At 39.3% G+C, this 18,888-nt stretch overlaps 1 protein-coding gene across 4 annotated transcripts in view; it reads left to right on the top strand.

Moving 5' to 3' along the window:
- PITPNB (phosphatidylinositol transfer protein beta) overlaps positions 1–18,578 on the top strand; it is a 64,411-nt gene extending 45,833 nt beyond the window's left edge. For 2 of the 4 annotated variants that reach the window (XM_001927781.6, XM_084993599.1), the window contains 4 exons: positions 9,884–9,994; positions 11,845–11,967; positions 15,310–15,395; positions 16,612–18,578. In XM_001927781.6, coding sequence (XP_001927816.1) covers positions 9,884–9,994; positions 11,845–11,967; positions 15,310–15,357 — 282 coding nt within the window. In that variant the 3' untranslated portion in view covers positions 15,358–15,395; positions 16,612–18,578. The remainder of the gene's footprint in view (positions 1–9,883; positions 9,995–11,844; positions 11,968–15,309; positions 15,396–16,611) is intronic. The other 2 variants (XM_005657336.4, XM_084993598.1) reach the window with 1 other exon arrangement.
- Positions 18,579–18,888: the final 310 nt, after the last annotated feature.

Here is an 18,888-nt window from a genome sequence, read left to right as displayed (position 1 = left end):
TTTTCCTTCTGAATTATTGCAGTATTTACTGCTTGTCTGCACCAGACTGGATGAGGGGAAAGGGGTGTATAGTGCCTTGGTGCCAGGCACTATACAAGGTCGTCATCTTTACAGTCTTCCTGTGAGGTAAATACAACTGCTTCATTTTGTAGATGAGAAACTTGGCCAGAGAAACACAGATAGTTAAAGGAGAAACAATAGGACATCTGCCATTTCTGTAGAACCTGATTTAGGGCTAGTTACAGAGATGTGTAAGGCACAGCAGAGTCTGGCTCTTAATCCAGAGGCCCCAGCTCACCAATCTGTGCTTTTTTTGCCCTCTTGCCTCATGGCAGTTGTGTGGCTCTCTTATTCCCAGTATTTGCCAGAATTTGATACTTTCTGTTAATACCAGTCATATGTTTCCAGTGCTCAGGGAATCTCTTGGGTGACAGTGAAACTAAGGGAGATCTCTTAAAAACCCATCATGAATCTGTCATAAGTTGTGACTTAAATAATTGAACCCTAACTCTGAGCCTTGGTTTCCGCATCTCTCAAACGGGAATGATATTAGTAACTGCCTCAGAAGGTTTGTATGGGGACTAAATGAGGTAATGAGTGTTAAGTTCCCAGCACAGAGGAATTGCATAATAAATGGTAGCTTTTATCATTGTTGTCATGCTTTTGTCTTTGAAAATAAAAGGCCTCTGTCATCCCTTGGGGTTAATGAGAGCAATAAATATGCTGCTCTGTTTATGGCAATTATTCCTTTCTTCTGTCTAGGGTCTGGGGTTCCCTTGGTTCTAGTGCCTGGGGGTTGTCGACACAGCCTGGTCCACCTGTCCTTACCCCTCATGGTTATATGTTTAATGAGTGCTTGACTGGGGTCAGCCATAAAGCAGAAGCCACAACCGTTTAAAGGGCTTTTGCTAGCAGGGGGTCATGGGGCCATAGATTATCATATTCTCTGTATTTGTTAAGAGTACAGACTTTGCTTTGTGATATGATACATACCTTTTTTTTTTTTTTTTTAACTACCAACCCTTAGATTTAGGCCTTTGTTGTATATATATTAATTTTTCCTCTAAAAATAGAATTCTTAAAGTCTGAGCACATGAATTATATTTTGTTATTTAGGGTTCAGCACTTAAGTGACTGCATAGTAACAGAAGAGTGATTTATAATCTGATAAAGATTTTTGCTTCAAGGCAAAACCATGCATTCCTCATGGGTGTAAATGTCTTCTGTATAGCATCACACATGCATGTTTTTGTGTACACGTGCCCATGTTTTTGTTCATTTTGTTTCAGGTGTTGTGATGTTGATATGACTACCAATACCGATGGTTTATCAGTTTATATATATATATATGTATTCCTTTAGTTTTCCAGTTTGCCTACTCTGATGGTTGAGGAGTTTTCATTTTAACCAGTTGTAACACTACCTTTGAGAATTATGGCAAGGTCTCATTTTTTCTTCATTTAATCCGGACACCTCCTGAAGACCTCCTGAAGTCTGCATTTATATGGTAGTTAATAATTAGGCCTGTAAAGGTCTTTGGAAGAGGCTTTAGCAAAGCATCTGGCCCTTATACAGGGCTTGACATGTCAGAAGACTCAGCAGTGTCTGAAAGGTGGGGTATTAGAGGATCAGGTCAAATAAGGAAGTTGATGTAGAAATTGTGGTGGCCTTTATATTATCTTCTTATATATCTATATACTCTTTCTAATCGTGAAGACCTGCCCTGTAGTTAACTCTAGTCTAAGTGAAAGCTCCAGCAGTTGGAGCTTTGCCTTTCAGAAGTTTGTCATCCTGTTCACTGCTTGCTCAGGCTTTAGGCTCATTTCAGATCTACCGGGGAGGCTGTTCTGGATTCCAGGCCAGTGGAGGACAGCCACCTCTGAGTTATGTAGATGCTGATTTGTTTTTAGCTGTGCTACCAACCCTCCTTTTCTCTTCTCTCCTCACACCTGTGAAAAGAAGGTAGCTTTGATTGGCAGTGGCCTAAAGTAAAGATACCACAAGGTTCTGTTGGTGGGGGATGGGAAGAACAGAAGTGGGGGATGAGGGAGAATTTGAAACCCCTCTGTGGAAATCTCTTGGAGGTAGAGACTGGCAGGAAAGCAGCCCAGATCATCTGTCTGTCCATCCAAGAGGCTAATGAATACTGCCTTTTACTGAGAGCTGCCTGAGGAGGAGGGCTGAGGGTGCTCTGTGTCTTCATCTAGACATGGCTCTTAGTCCCAGGAAGGATGTGAAGGCATTTTAAGCATGCTCCCTCCCTGTCATCTTTCTTTTGAAACTGCACAGTTGGGGTTGTAAAGAGGCTTAAGAATTAGTTTCCAGGAGTTCCCTTGGTGGCTCAGTGGTTAATGATCCTGACTAGTATTCATGAGGACTCGGATTCAATCCCTGGCCTCACACAGTGGGTTAAGGATCTGGTGTTGCCATGAGCTCTGGTATAGCTTGCAGATGCGGCTCAGATCCCGAGTGGCTGTGGCTGTGGCGTAGGCTGGCAGCTAAAGCTCCAATTCAAGCCCTGCCCTGGGAACCTCCATATGCCACAGGTGCGGCCCTAGAAAAGAAAGAAAAAAAAAAAAGAGTTTCTAGTTAGACCACATAGTGGATTATATATACTAAAGCAGACCTTAATACATGGCTCCTTTTTTTTTTTTTTTCTTGTGTGTGTGTGTGTGTGTTCTTGGTTTGGCAACTAGGTTTTTTAGGTATTTTATACTTAGTATGTATTAATTACACAACTCCTAAGAGGATACCAGAAAGCTGTTGTGTGTCTTCAAGAAGCTAAGGGCCCCAGGAGTGATACATGATTAGTTCATGCCTTGTCTCAGATGCTGAATGCCTGCGTTCTGGACACAGCTGAAGGACACAGGCGTGGATGGATGGAGTGTCTTACTCAGGCTTGAAAAGCGGTTACAGAATGGACCTCTTAGTGTCTTACACTGTCAGTGACCTAAAGTTTTCCTTATGAGTTTCACTTGAAGGTTGAACTTGTGATTTCACTTGTACCTGGTGTCATTCACTTGTAATTAGACATTAGCATGAAGCACATATCAAAGTTCTGATTACTAAAATGGGTGTGAGCCACAAAAATACTAAAGTTTGGAGATGTGGAAAATGTGATCATCCACTCACAGGCAGGACACTTTACCGTTTTGTGAAATTAGTTTAACCTACAATTAGTTTAATCTTTTGAATTTTATCACACATTTACTTCTTCCACTTACCAGTTAGCATTTGCCAACCAGATAGGAATCTCCCGCCTCTGAGCCCCTCTGAAGCCCTTTGTTGATGACTTGGTATGTCCTGTGTTGAGGTGGCAGTTCCCATGTTCACACTCCCTTCCTTCCCTGTCACTCAGTGAATCCCCAGCCGTAGGCTCTGTGTCTGGCTCACTTTGACACATGCAGTGCGGAACACAGGGGTTGGCTCACAGTAGATACTAGTAAGCATTCGCTGAATTCAAGTTAATTATCTTAAAGCAAATACAAATCAGTGTTGGACTTGCTGTGTCCTTGCCAGGAATATAATATCCAATGTAGGCCTGTCCACATGGCTATGAAAAATCTAAACCAAATTGAGGGAATGGCTGTGAGTTACAGAATCCAGTTTTGCTTGAAATTTCAGTACACAGACTCTGCATACATTCTATAATCCTGTGTTGATATTTACTGATGGATGCACTGGCAACAGCCCCAGCAGTGCATTTATTTTTAACTTTCTTAGTGAAATCTGGGTTGGAAACTTACATTATGAAATCAGCAGCTGAAATTGAGCATTCAGATTGCCTAAAATTGAAAAATTAAAAGATGAAGCATGAATCTTATAGAAACTGCTGTGTTCTTGCAAAATATTAACTCTGGTTAAATGTAGCTTGTACCTATTCTGTCTTTACCCCAACACATTTTAAATAGGAAAAAGTGTATATGGAGTTGACATGCAGGATAAAACTATGAGAGGACCACATTTTTAGAGAATGAGCTTCCAGAATGCCTTTGGGTCTTACCCCCATCTTTTACATTTGTATATATTTGTTTGTCACAGATAAAGAAACTAGTTCTTGTGGAGAGCATGGGCTGATTGCTCACTATTCCAGTCAAACACGTTGTGTTTTGTTTAGTTATGTTGTGTGGCTTCAGTATACATTACTCTCCCTTAGGCCCTGTCCACATACCTCAGAGTAACCTAATATGTGTCGTTAAATTAAAAACACAATTTGAGTTTAGATGTTTCATTTATAGTTAGAAACGGGAAATGTAAGGAATTCAGTGAATACACAAACTATTTAAAGACATTTCACAACTAACTAGTGCTACAGATGAAATTTAAATCATGTAGAGATGAGAGAACATTTTAGGTTATCTTTTGGTAACCAACCATTTTTTTTACCTTTTATTTTCAATTGTCCTTTTAAATTTTCATGCTATAATCTGTATAAAACTTGTATTTTCATTAGCAAAATGATTTTATTTACTCCTTGGTTAGGAAAGAGTAATCCTAAACTGCCTTAAGTTAGGAAATGTTAGGTTTGAAATTAGGTGTGAACGATCTGAATTCAGATTTTGGCTTTATTTGCTTTGGGGTTATTTTTTCAACTAATGAAGAGAAAATAATCAGAAAACGTTTGTATTGTTTAAGGCCAGAGACGAAATTTTACCCTGAGCCTCCCAAAAGCTGTGCGGACAAGTAGAAACTCCTTTGGGGTCTCTGGATTCTAGAAAATATTGTTCTAAATGTGGGGGTCGAAAGCATTTGTCCCGTTGAGATTTTTTTCACATTTTTTTAAAGGTTTCACATTTTTTCATAAGAATATTTCTGCCACCTCTGAAGAGTTGATAGTATTTTACTCTACATATATACCTCATTTTTGCTTTAGAAGTTTAAGTTTAGGAAAAATTAAATAGGGACTGGACTAAAGTTAGATATTAAAGATCTTAATTCACCTTTTAGCTTGACTTTGTTTAGCTTTGACTTCTAAAACATCAAAAAGAAAAGAGGCAGGAAAACATTTAGATTGTAGTCAAAGACGAATTAAGGTTTAATTCAGTGCAAAGTAAATCTTTGTCCTAAAATACTCAGCTGAGGGCAGAAACTTTTTTAGAGCCTATTTTTTAAGCATGTTTGATTTTTTTTTCTGAATATGATACATATTTATTTGAAGTTTTAAAATTAAAGTCAGTTGTAGTCTCTCTGTTTAATTTCCACTGTTTGTTATAGTTGCTAATTCATGGAGTTTGTTTTATTACAAATGTTTGTACTATACATAGATTTATTTACTTATATTCATTTTATGCTTTTTTTTTCCCCTTCACATTCTTTGAAAAGATGGTTTTTAATGGCTACATGCAAAGTAGCCCATTGCTTAGAAGGCTTATGAGGTATTTCACCAGCTCTTTCAGTGGGTGTTGAGCTTATTAATAAGTCCAAGTTTTTGCTGTTATAAATAAATCTACAGTGTTGTTACTTTCTTACCTGATGAATTGGAATACATTTCTGAAAGTGGAATTATCAGGTTAAAGGGTTTATGGTATGTAGGATATGACTAGCTTCCAGATTTTTTAGTTACGTAGTGTCAGATTCCACCTCAGAAAGACTGTATCAAAAGTATTCTTTTAGCTTTGTAGTCAGGTTCACCATGTTCTGTTTCATCATTAAGTATAGACGCGCTTTTTTTTTTTTTTTTTTGTCTTTTTGCCTTTTCTAGGGCCACTCCGCGGCATATGGAGATTCCCAGGCTAGAGGTCAAATCTGAGCTATAGCCTCCGGCCTACCCCAGAGCCACAGCAACGCGGGATCCGAGCCGCATCTGCAAACTACACCACAGCTCTCAGCAACGCTGGATCCTTAACCCACTGAGCAAGGCCAGGGGCCGAACCTGCAACCTCATGGCTACTAGTCGGATTCCTTAACCACTGCGCCACGAAGGGAATTCCAGTATAGAGGCTTTTAAAACCGTTTTCTTAATTTAGACATAGCTAGTTTAAAGACCATAGCTCAGAGTAAGGGGTGAATTGGGTGAGATCTTAAATATCACATACATATTAATGATAGTAATAATCGATGAAAAATATATAGCTTCTATGTTCTAATCTTTCTCTCAGGGGTTGTTGAGATTATGTTTCTCTAAGTCACTTTCTGTGTCTCAAACTGTGAGTTATTGATACTGTGGAGAATTAGGCCAAGAAATAAAGGCAGCAGGTTGTTTGTTCCCCTGCTTATTTTTTTAATTGGTTTACGTATTCTTCCCTGAACTTTTTTTCTTTTAAATAATTATAGATTGGACAGAAAACAAAAGGCATATTGAGACTGAGTATACATTTTAGATCTGATGAGAGCTCAAAGAACTGGTTCTTTTTTGTCTCATCACTTACAGTTTTTAGACTAAATTCTGTAGACTAGTGTTACTTTATAAATTACTAGTAGTACCTTAATTGGTTTGAGCAACCTGCCAGAATCACTAGAAAGAATGTGAGAAACAAATTTGGTTAATTGTAAGTCACGTGTGTGTGCTCTGTTCTTGGAGCCCCAGTTTGGTGTAGTCATGTGTGTATTAAATTTAGCTTACTCTTTAATTAGAACCGTGCTTCATCCTGCTGTTTTTATAAAATGGTGGGAGAATTCTGAAGAGTTGGTGTTGCAGAAACACCTAGTTTTCATTTGGCACAATGTGTCCCATGATTTGGAGTTTGAGAATGAAGCTCCCAGAAGCCCCGATTTAATAGGACCTAGGAATTTTCCATCTGTAAGGTATCTTAGCCTAATCAATGATGCATCAGATATTCTCAGCCAAGAGGAAATTTCAGCATTAGTAGGTGGACAAGGGATATTTTGTTAAGAGCAGACATATTACAGAATAAAATGCAAAATTATAGTAAGTTTTAAGACAAGCCATTGGATATCATGGGCTTGTGCTTTCAAGCCTCAAACCAAGCCTACTTACCTGTGCTTTTAGTGGCATGTGAGTGGAGGAGGAAAAGCTCTGGTAGAGCCTAGCCTTTGCTTTTACTGAGGGGGGAAGTAGAAAAGCCCAGGGAGGTAAAGGATTCTACCCACCTTACATAGGAAGTTACTTTGCATAAGGGGAACTGCAACCCAAGTCCCCTTACTCCTAGTCTGACACCATCGTTGGCAGGTGTGCATCACAGTTTTAAGTGCTGTATTCTACATACGACCAAATTGTGTTTCACATGAACCTTTTCAGTGACTCTCATTCGATTAGAGAGTACCTCCACACTGGCTTACTGCTTATTGAAAAAACAACCTGTAAAAGACCAGCCTTGTCATTATTTCAGCAAAGCTGGGTGCTCAGAAGCTCACTGTGTCCTGGGGAAGCTGTGGGCTGCTCTGCATGCACCAGAGCCCAGTTTAAATGCTGGACCTACAAATCAGGGATGCAAGTGGGAGTTGAAGATAATGTGATTTTAATCCAGGGCCACAGCATCCACTACAGAAGGGTATCCCTTCTGGTAGAGATTATTGGTGCCAAGAGTAGTTGTTTTATCTTTATTTTTATAACTGCTTTCCTGTTACCCAGCTACACGTGTGCCCTCTGACAACACCTAGCATAGACTGGGTTGCAAATGGCACCCGCTTAATACTTACTGAATTAAACTTGTTCATAAATACACAGATATACATCTATGCTGAACTTTTACACTGGTACTCTGTTTAATGAGAGAGAAATTGGAAGAAAGGAGCTAAGCTAACCAAGTCCTTCTTTTGACAGAACTCACCTAAGAAGGACAGTTTGCTGTATGTAATATTTTTATTTAAATGCTTGTGGTGTTGCCTCATTGATTTAACCCACGTACCGGGTCATTATTCAGAAGATGAAATGTTATTACAGATGAGATTTTCTAAGAAAAGTTGATCAATCATGCATGACTCTACAGAATTTTGAGCTCTATTAATAATATCAAAATAGAGTTTTTTCACATATTGTATCATAGAATTCACTTGAAACTGGAACATTATTGAAAGTTTTGGGGGAAAGTGTGGTCTGGTTTCCATGATTGCATAAATGAAGAATGATCTAGAGGTTTTAGAATAAGACCTATAAATTCATTATTTTTTATATTTATGTAAGTATGGCTGAATGAAAATAATATTTGCTCACACACAATGAACTTACTGGAAGTAGGGTGTGTGCATGAGTTGAAGCTGACAGGAAGTGGCCTTGGCACACAGTGACTGATGCCAGCACTGTAATGTCTGGGGTGCTGTATGAAGCTGAGAGCAGTGGCAAAGGGAAGAACCTTTATAAAAGGCTGCTTTGTCTTTTCACTTCATGATTTAGTTTTTATAAAAAGGGCCCCCATAACTTCTACTCTTTTGAGAAACTTTATTTAAAAATTGTTTGGCAAATCCATGGTGATAGATACAACTCTGAAAGATTAAGAGGGAGAGAGTAAGTTAATGTGCATTAAGCCCCGAGTCCCACCGTCTAAGTGCGGGGCATACCCTGCCTCACTTAGTCCTGAGATGTAGCTCTCATCCTGCAAGTGCGGAACTAGAGCTGAGAGGTTACAGGGTGGCCTTGCTTCAGTGGAGGCAGGTCCATGCCTGCCTTAGCTCACAGCTGTGGGCCCCTCTTGAGCTCTCTCCTCAGTTAACTCAGAAGTGTGTCTGACTCCTACACACACCACCTTGGGAAAACCATAATGCTAACTGATCCATGGTGAAGACACTGAGGTGTGTGGCAAGCTCCTGGTTCATCTCCCACTCACCCCTCTCCCCCCAAAATAATCATGCAATATATTGTACTTACTAGGACAGAAGCCTGCACTAAGTATCACAGAATCATCAGCAATACTGTAGGTTGCACCCCACACCCAATTTTTATAATGAAAAATTTTGAAAGCAGCCAGAAACCCCGAAGAATACAACAGTGAACACCTCCACCTAGATTGGACAGTTATTACCACTCTGCCATACTTGTTTTTCCTTCTTCTTCCCTCTTTTCTGCCTCCCCTCTCTCTTCTCCAGTCAAATACTTATTTTTAAATGTGTGTGTGTGTGTATATTTTTGTTTGTTTGCTAAACCTGAAAATTCAGAGTGAATTTTTACATTCTGAACCTAGGTCGACAAGTTTTGAAGATTCAGATTCTAATTACTTCTTTATGCTTTCTTGTGAAAGTAAATTGCAAAATTTTATTTTGTCTTTTCAGGCCAGATAGTCCCCCACCTTTCTCCCTTATTCTTTTTATCTTTTCATATATATATTTTTTTCCTTTTTTTAAACCATAACTCTTGATCCCCTCCCTGACCACACCATTGAAACTCTGCGTTGTCATCACTTGTGGAAATTGAAGTCTGAATGTATGAAATTGGCATTGGAATACTTGATAACGAAAGCTCATTTTTGCTGCTGCATCCCTTTCCATGTCCCCCCTTGGTTGAACACACCTCAGTTAATAAACAGTGCCCCTCCACTTGCCAGCATTTGAAGACACAGAACACGACTAAGCTTCCTCATGGTATTTTTATTGAGGCCCAATAAAATGGATGAGGCCTCACTACATTCACAGTGGGAGTGAAACAATAGCATTATGAGAACCCTCAAATATTAAAGGCTCACTATTGATAGGACATGAATAGAATTTGGTATTTAATGTGAAATCTGAATAGTGTAATTTGAGGCAGAGCACTGCACCTATTAAACTGTAGAGCCATAAAGTAACTTGGTTTGTGGAAGGAGGGCTTGCAGCAGGGGAATACTTCTGCTTTTGCTGAAATGATTACGAATTTCCAAATACCTGAATTAAAACACATAGGAGATTGTAATTTTCTTCGTGTATGTCTATGATGTTGTTACACAACAGTCAATTTTAATCAAAATATAAATATTTAAGTCACATCTTCTCATTTTCAATTTTCTTCATGTAGAAGGAGCTGGCAAACAACCCTGACTGTCCTCAGATGTGTGCCTATAAGCTGGTGACCATCAAATTCAAGTGGTGGGGACTGCAAAGCAAAGTAGAAAACTTCATTCAGAAGGTAAAGTCTGTTCAAAATGCAGTGGCCTACAAATTTTGGTTAAGATTTGAGGTAGCTATAAATGGGATATTTTATCTTTTGTCATAGTTTTCCTTTAGGTAAAATTATTGTCCCAGTATAATTCCTCCCTGCCCTCCTTTTTCTCCTTACAAAAAACAAAGACAGATGCCAGCAGAGGTTTTAGCGGACTTTCTTTGGAGAAGGGGCGCAGCAGTTTTTTTGTACAAAGTGCTTTCTCGATGCTTTGCCTAGCTCTTTTAATGTACGGCTTGTCCTCAAGGGAACCTGGGGTCCCAGGATTGGCTGGGAGAGGCCAGGCCTTGACCACTGAGGCTCCTCTGTCCCAGCTCAGCTGGATACACCCTCCACACAGGACTCTCTGGACACACACTTTCTGTGTACTTTGCACCTTTTGCCGGAATGTCTCTAGAGGTCCTCACAGAGAGTAGTTACACTGAATTTAGGGTGACATCATCTGAGGAGCCAAATTCAAATTACCTCCTTTCTAATGTCTCCTTTATTCAAGTGAAAGTAATGAGGCGTTTGGTCTAGAGAGAGGGAAATATTGCAGTTGCGTAGATATACATAGTTGTAAACATGTGAGGAATATGGAAAGTGCTTTTGGTATTTAATTTTCCTTAGTGTGGATCATTCATCCGATTATCATTATAAAAGAAGCCCCCATTATACCTTTGAACTTCCCTCAACTAGTTGCATCTGAGTTTCACTGTAACTTTTCTACTTTTAAATTATAACTGCTCTAACATTTTTTTTAAAGAATCTTAAAGTGCTGGAAACTTTCATTATTCTTGGGCCTGCTTACAGTTGGCCCCAATAGGTACTCTATAAATATTGGCTTCCTTTCTTCCTCTTGGAGCATAATAACAGATTTAACAGTCCAGTTCTGATAAATAGAAGTCACATATGTAATTGATGAAGTCCCTTCTGTCCATGGAAAAAAAATTTAAAGTTGAAGATTGTCCAGAAGTACTAAGTACTCACTGTTTGTTGCACTTTTCTCTCTTCTTGGTAAAGTTTAGTAAAACTTAAATAAGTTAGCAATTAAAGTCACTACTTTTATATATATTAAAGCCACTAATTTATATATATGTTGGGGGGCACATGGTAACATTAGAGCTGAAAAATTAATGGAGAGTATATAATTCTTCTTTTTTTCTCTTTAAGGACACATCCACAGCATATGAAAGTTCCCAGGCCAGGGGTCAAATTGGAGCTGCAGCTGCTGGCCTACACCACAGCTCATGGCAATGCCAGATCCTTAACCCACTGAGTGAGGCCAGGGGTCAAACCCACATCCTTAGGCAAGTTCTTAACCTGCTGAGCCACAATGGAAACTCTCAGTATATAATTCTTAATTTAATAAAGCACTTTATTCCGAAGAACCCAGGGCTCTCTTCTGTCAGTACATGTGGTATTCTACCTCACAGTACTACTTTGAATTGCAGAAGAGTTAAGAATGACAGTGTATGGTTTCATAGCAGAAGACATCTAGTTGACCTTTGATCAGTGACATTTGGAAAAAGGTAAAAATAAGTTCAGCAGGAGATCATGCTGGATCAGAACATGCCTACCATATTTATTTTCAGTTTCTGATAAATCATGCTACCTTTGCAAGGAGGATTGTTTCACCATTTCACAGAGAGATTTTTCTTTTTACTCTGTTTTACAGTGTTAATAGGACGGAATTAAGATTTTCATTAACTGAAACAGTGGTGTTTTCAAACCAAGAATACGCAGATTTCATGGATTAGTTGGGGCATATAAAGTTAATATGTCATTAGTGTTAAGAGTTTTGCCATCTCATACTACTTCCTTCTTTGTTTTAAAAGCAAGAAAAAAGGATATTTACAAACTTTCATCGCCAACTTTTTTGTTGGATTGACAAGTGGATTGATCTGACAATGGAAGACATTAGAAGAATGGAAGATGAAACTCAGAAAGAACTAGAAACAGTAAGACTTCCTGTTCTGTGGAAATTCTCTAATTTCCCCTTTCTAAGACTGTGTCTGTGCTTAATAAGTGTAGACTTAACAATTAGGAAGCGTGTTATTGAAAGCCATTTCTTAATCTCTGTTTCCTCATCAAAATCCAGTTTCTTAAACACTAATATCCTTTTGTTCTGATTTCTCTTTTGTTGAACATCTTTCATGAAAGTAGACTAGAGCGGTCTTGATCTAGAATTTGTTACCTGTAAAATGTCCAGTGGTTTTGTATTCTTTTCCGTGCTTTAGTTCTCTCTGATGGTGCCTGGTTCATAGTCCTTTTAGACATTTTCTTTGTCAGGCCAAGTTCCTTTGTCATTTTGTTATTGCAGTGAGTTATTAATGTTAGCACAGCAAACCCTAGTTCCCTCTTCTGTAGACAGGATAAGGCTAGTGGTATTGCGGTTGATTCCAGAAGTGGCTCCTCCCCTCCCACAACTGGCAGTGACTCCTTTTTTCTTACAAGCAAAAAAAGTTCTGTCGGCAGAAATTCAGGTGATCCTTGGGTTGGAGGTCTGTGTACCACGTTTCAGAGTTAAGCCCACCCTGGCTCCTCCCCGCGCCATGAGCACCCCCTTTCTCCCTGACTTCCTCTTGCATGTGTCTGGTTTTGCTTTTGCTCTGGGCTGCGCTTCTTTTCAGTTGAAAGTAAGGCCCCACGGGGGAAATGAACCCAAGGAATGTCCAGGAGAGGCTCGTGGTTTCCATGCAGTCATCTAGAGTCCTGCCAGCAGTCCCAGCTTGGGAAGCCCCGCAGGCGGGAGTGTTTGACGAACGCCTGTGTGTGAGGCAGGAACTCCATTTAATCACAGGAGAATGGCAGCAAATCAGGTTCTTTGGCACAGAAGGAAATCTATTTGTCTGGCACATAGCATTGTAAAGAATCTGTGTTTAAAATTGCTTACTTTTAGTGATTACAGCAGATCTGCTTCTAATTAGCTTTATACAAACCTTCTGAGAGGACTAGGACATATTTTCTTTATAAGGCAATAAAATGTTTTAACCTTATCTTATACATAAAGTAAACTTTAAGCAGCCTCCAACTTATGAATGGATTGTGTTCCAGAAGTTTTAAGTTCATTTTTTGAAATCAGAACATGTTTTCCCATAGTGACAACATCATAAATTGGGGTTTGGTTTGCGAGCCAGCCAATAGAAGCCTCTCTGACCTCAATTTCTCGCAGTAATAGTATGGCTCTGAGTTCTGGATCTCGGGAGTAGGGTGATAGAATGGCAAGCATGAAAGACCATTTCTTACACCTTTTTTTTAGGTTGGCCCCAGGCAGTATATTTAAACAGGCAAGAGAAGTCATGGGTACTGGCTGCCTTCCTTCCAGTGCCTCTCTCCACTGTCGTCTTCCCTTTCTCAAGAGTCAGATGCCCTTCTCTAAGCAGTACTCCTCACCACCACCCAGTTTTAACCTTTTCCTCCTGCCTTGCCTGGTTTTGCTCATTCCAGGTACTCCAGGCTCCAGATATAGCTGCCAGCTCTGCCTCCAGCCCCTCCAAGCAGTTGGTGTCAGCTAAACATTAAAAAGAAAGCAGCCAGGATTACACTCATTCTCACCGAGTTTTTTTGGTACAGCCGTGGCATCTCTAAAAAGGATTTTCCAACACTAAGATAAAACAGAAAATGGACTTACTGGTTTGAACTCTGAGGAAGGAGGCTTTCTTTTGGTTTTGATTTCTGTGCTGAGGGGCGGTGCACAGCAGGAAGAAGAGTGGTGGTGGTGGAAGGGTAATGAATGGAACCCTTCCCTCCCTGGTTTGGGCCCTGACTCCTTTGGACAGAAGTTGTTGAAACCTCTCCTTCAACAGGGCTGCTTACTTCCCTCACAAGTTCTCAGTCTCAGGGCACAAAGAGAAGAGCCCTGACAGGAGGTGGTGGCTCTGGCTCCCACCTGCAGGCTCAGCTGCTCCTCCATGCAAGTCTGTCACTCTTGAGTTGGGAATTGCACTTGAAAAGAACGTGTAAGGTAGACAAGCGGTTACACAGGAGCACGGTTTATTAGAAAGCATCATTATTGTATCCACATGGCTTAAACTGATGGATTCTCTCATGAAGCTGGTAGAAATCTGTCATTGGTTCAGGGTTAGGAGTACATGGCAGTTTCTTTGTTAAATATTTCAAAAATACTTCAAGACAAATTTTAGGGTTAAGTGCTGATTATCTTAACGTTAATCTCATTTAAGTTATTTTGCTCTAGATCGTTGAGGAGAGCTTTATCCCACATTACATCCCTGCTGCTCTGAATCCCAACAGTTGGTTTGTGAGCATCTTCTGAATCTGGGCAGCCTCATGTCCACAGGCCAGACCACCTACGCAGAAAGTATCTGCCTCCTGAAGAGGCTTATTAATATTTTCATGGCCTCTTCACTATGGAGGAATTTCCCGTCTTCTTGAGGTTCTCTTTCCCTGACACCTGATGAGAGAATTTGATGTGCTGTAATTCTCTCCTTAATTTGCAGATACTCTAAGAATTGAATTTCTTCCACATGGGTTTTGGCCCTGGAGAGAAGGACTAGCCTCTTGAGAGGTTAGGACTCAGGGCAGTGCCCCTGCCTGTAACCCTGCAGAGGGTCCTGTCAGGCCCAGCAACTGAAGGAATATTTAGGGCACATATTGTGTCTGTTCTCAGCTAACCCCTCTGGGGGACATGGGTTTAAGGGTTGCGCTTTGGAAATGTCCTTATTACATTTGTTCCTTTTCTGTCCATTCTTAATTTTCTCAGTGAGTTGTTTTAGTTGTCTGTAGGCCATTGATATAAATGCCTGTCCCTTGTGAGGCATCCTGTGTTTTTTGTTGTTTCTTGTATATTGTTCCCATGCTCACTTGTTCTTTTCGTCCTCCCTCTTTTAATAAACTTCCTATAAAGAACTCCTCTGAGGGACGCTGGTTCCAGAAGGCAGAGGTGGCCAGCCACACCTCAAGACATTCTTGTTTGGTCCAGGGACTATGAAAAGATGAACCAGACCATCAGATTGGGACATTTTCTCACATTGTATTTGGTGAACAGTTCATGTTGATAATTTCACACTGTCACTGTAGGCTTTTGTTTCCTAAATTCAAGAATCAATACACTTTTTTTTTTTTTTTTTTTTTTTTTTTGTGCTATGTAAGAGAAGCCTCTTGCAAGATTTTCTTTAGAGCAGGATAAGTAGAAGGGCCTCAGAACTTCGTTTTCAGTGTGGATATGGTTGTAAACAGGCAGCGGTCACTTCACAATCTCTTCTAGATCTTTTTTCTCCCCTTGCTTACTAACCCAATTTAGAGTCTGATTTCAGCAGCTCATGATTTTATTTTACGTTTAGATGCGTAAGAAGGGTTCCGTCCGAGGCACGTCGGCTGCTGATGTCTAGATGAGTTCCCTGTAGGGTCAGAGACAATATCACACTGTGTAAGTGAAGACTTGGGTAAAAAGAATGTTTAAACACCAGTACCTTATTGGTAATGGGTAGTTAACTTGCAGAGCGGAGATTTAAGTGTTAAATGTTGGTTTTAAATTTTTAGAATTTAAAAGATATGTATGAGTTATTACTCTGTAAGAATTTTATCTGTGAAACAAGTTGAGTTTAGTAATCCCAAGTTAGTTCTTAGTGTTATGGGGTTAGAATCCAGCTGCTGCAAAGTGCACTTACTTATCATGAAGCATGGACTTGGAAACCAGCTAATTTTTCATTGATAGCCAGTTAATTGACCTATATATTTCTCAGTAGGACCATTTGTGGTAGTAAGGAAATACGTAAAAGCATTTTAAATCAGAGATCCTTCATCCCATGCCATAAGAGCTGATCTCAGTAATTCATTGTAGTTGAGATTTTTTCTGAATACTAAAAAGTCTTCTGTCATGTTGACTCTTCACATATCTTTACACTTAGCTTTAAAATGTATAAATACACTTTGGTTTTCATTTACAATGTAAAACATCTCTGTGGTCCTATTTCTTCCACACAAATTTATGTGCCCAGATAAGAGATTTTCCTAGAGGGGGGAAATAAAAGAGCCTCAAAATCTATCTCACATATTGAAACGAGGATGAGTAAAACTAAAATTGGCAATAGTGTTGTCATTTGTTAATATTGAACTACAGTGTTTACTGAAGAAAATGACAAGATAGAGCACTCTTCTCACCCCACTGTGTTTCTTTTTGCTGCCCTTACACAAGCTACCTGCTTTTTAATTAATTATTGAACACGGGAGAGATGAAATGTTCAGTCCTGAAGAGAAATAGTACCAAATATGAATGAACTCTCCCAGGATCCTTCCAAAGCCCTTTTTTTAAAAAAAAAAATTCAGTGTTCATTTTTTAAATTTTTGGAAATTTATTATTACTTTTGTTAAGTTCTGAGTTTCTGTGACTTATTCCCACTTATATAAATTTATTTTCCCTCTGATGAACAAAATATTATGCCCTTAGTAAGACCAAAATCTTCAAGAGATTAAATGTTAAAAAGGCAGTAGTTTATAGAGTACATTGACTGCCAGAAGTTTTGCTATACTGAGGGGTTTTTTTCTGGAGAATATTTGCAACAAAACAAGCTGTGGTTTGTCATTTTTTGGTCTCTCTCTCTCTGTATTTTAACACATTGTACTGTCTTTCACTTTTCTTACAGTTACGTAATCAAGGTCAAGTAAGGGGAACAAGTGCAGCCAGTGATGAGTGAAGAAGAATCTGACCGTGTCTTGCAGTGTTGACGTTTCCAGACGTGTGCTTGTGGTTGTGCCCACAGGCACGGGTCCCAACCACGTGTGTATATATGTTTGTGTGTGTCTATCTGTAGCTGTATATAAAACGCATGTAGAGCTGCAGATCAAAATACACACACTTGTGTATATATGTACATACAAACATACTGAAGGGATTAGTACAATTTCTCCAAAGTACTGTACCTATCTTCAGCAAGAATGCAAAAGAAAATATTTTCAATATATATACCTGGAGCAGATTTTAATAATTATCAGAGTAATACCATTAATGGACAAATTGACTGCAATGTAATACTAGCTGGTATGTTTCATAAATGGCAAGTTGTGGACCAATATATATAGCCTTTTATTACTTTTCTGTTCTTTTAAATCAATCTCGTAAAATTTTTAATTTTAGTCCCATAATCGACAAACTCCCACAGAAAAATTTATTAAAAATCTTTTTGGAGTTCCAAGGAATCTGGAATGTAACTCTGAATGTATTTATAATTACTTGTTTCTGGATTTTCATTCTTATACACCCAAATTGGACAATATCTATTAGTAAGTAGTAGAGTTACAGGCCAGTTTTTACTTGTTTGCCCCGAGAAAAGATCCTTTAAAAAAAAAATTCCATTTTTTATTGGATTTTTGTATCTTATTCAAGTATTTTTCTACATCAAACCTAGCAAAAATGGAAATGACGGTCTGTGATTTATAACAAACACTATACAATTTTCAAACTCCTGTTAGGCAAGCAAAGAAATTGGTGAAGAAATTAATAGCACTGTAGGCTGTTTAGAAAGATTGGAAGTACAGCACTTCCATGGAGTCTTTTCCGAAATGACTGTTTTCTGATATTACAGCTTGAAAACTATGCAAATGATCGAGATTCCTCACAGCTTACATGGTAGAATATAGATAGTGATGATGTTTTGCTCTTTTCATGTCGAAATACACTTTAAGGGGGAGAGGCTGTCTCGGAGATAGGAAGACTTCCAGAGGCAGCACAAGGCTTGTCTGCACACGGTTAGGAGGCCCTGCCAGGGCCCGGGCACCTCCACCCACTGGGATGTGCTCACGACATCATTGGAGCTTGTCCTGAAGAAGCGTAAATAAGCTGGATAGAAGCTGCTGCTGCCTCCTTTTTCTTTCTTCTTTTTTTTTAATAAGAAAGGAACAATAGCTAGGTAAGATTTTTAGCAGCGTCCTCTGTCCAAATGCAGTTTTTATCCTGTCAGTCCTGAAAGCTTGAATAGAATGATATTGTTGAAGCCTTCAGGTTCCAAACTGTCTTCTTTAACCTCCAGTTCCTCCTCCAACACGCCAGCCCCTGTGGTCATATCACATTAGTAATCTGATTTGCTGACAGTCCTGCCCTCCCTGCTTCTTGTTTCCCTGTGTGTTCTGTGTCCCCACTGAAGTGATTACAGTGACTTAGACAAGGATACTTAGGATCAGTGCCTCATTGCAATGTCCTGTTATCTCCGCTGCAGACCCCACATCGCAAACGTCCTCTGTGTACTCAGGATCAAGACTGATGTTTACTCTCTGGGCACTGTTGTGAGATAGGTTTTGTCAAAGCATAATCATTGTCTGCAAAGTGTTTGATGCGAAGGAGATTATTGCTAATTTTGTGAAATAAAGAGTCTAGCCCTCTCCTTTTAATGAACTTAACTCTCACTGGCGTCTGTAGCATCACTGGGAGCTTGGGCGCACATGGAAATGAGAGCCCGGCGCATGGATTTTAATGTTTTCCTAACAACTGTGGAGATTTGAGGGAATGTGTGGTGAATGTAAAATACCTAGTTTACTTGGCAGTCTCTTGTGTAAATTACAGTAAAACAAAGTAAATGAAATTTAAACAAAAAATAAATTTGATCACAAAATGCCACTTGTGTGCCCGAGTGGTTGTTTCCCTGTTGCCACGTCTGGTTCAGAACACTGTGGACCACTCTCTGTTGTTTTCTCAACAGTTCTCTAATTTGTAGCACTGTTGGTTTGGGAAAGACATTTTTTTATTGTTTTTTTTTTTATTTTTTATTGCAAACTTCTGTTCTTGAGGTGTACCGATACAACATTAAGTTGTTATTTTTGATTTTTTAAATAATTCTGTCTTTAAAAGCTGAGCAATAAAGCAGAATTCTGTATTAGTCTCAGAGGTTTTTTTTAAATTATTTTTTAGTGGAGAAAATTATGGAAAA

The sequence above is a fragment of the Sus scrofa genome, chromosome 14 (assembly GCF_054392235.1).
Source record: "Sus scrofa isolate SSC_HxYL_T2T_F1_AM1 chromosome 14, Sscrofa_HxYL_maternal_Yorkshire_Landrace_v2.0, whole genome shotgun sequence".
Taxonomy (NCBI): domain Eukaryota; kingdom Metazoa; phylum Chordata; class Mammalia; order Artiodactyla; family Suidae; genus Sus; species Sus scrofa.
This window is presented reverse-complemented; position numbering and strand designations above follow the sequence as displayed.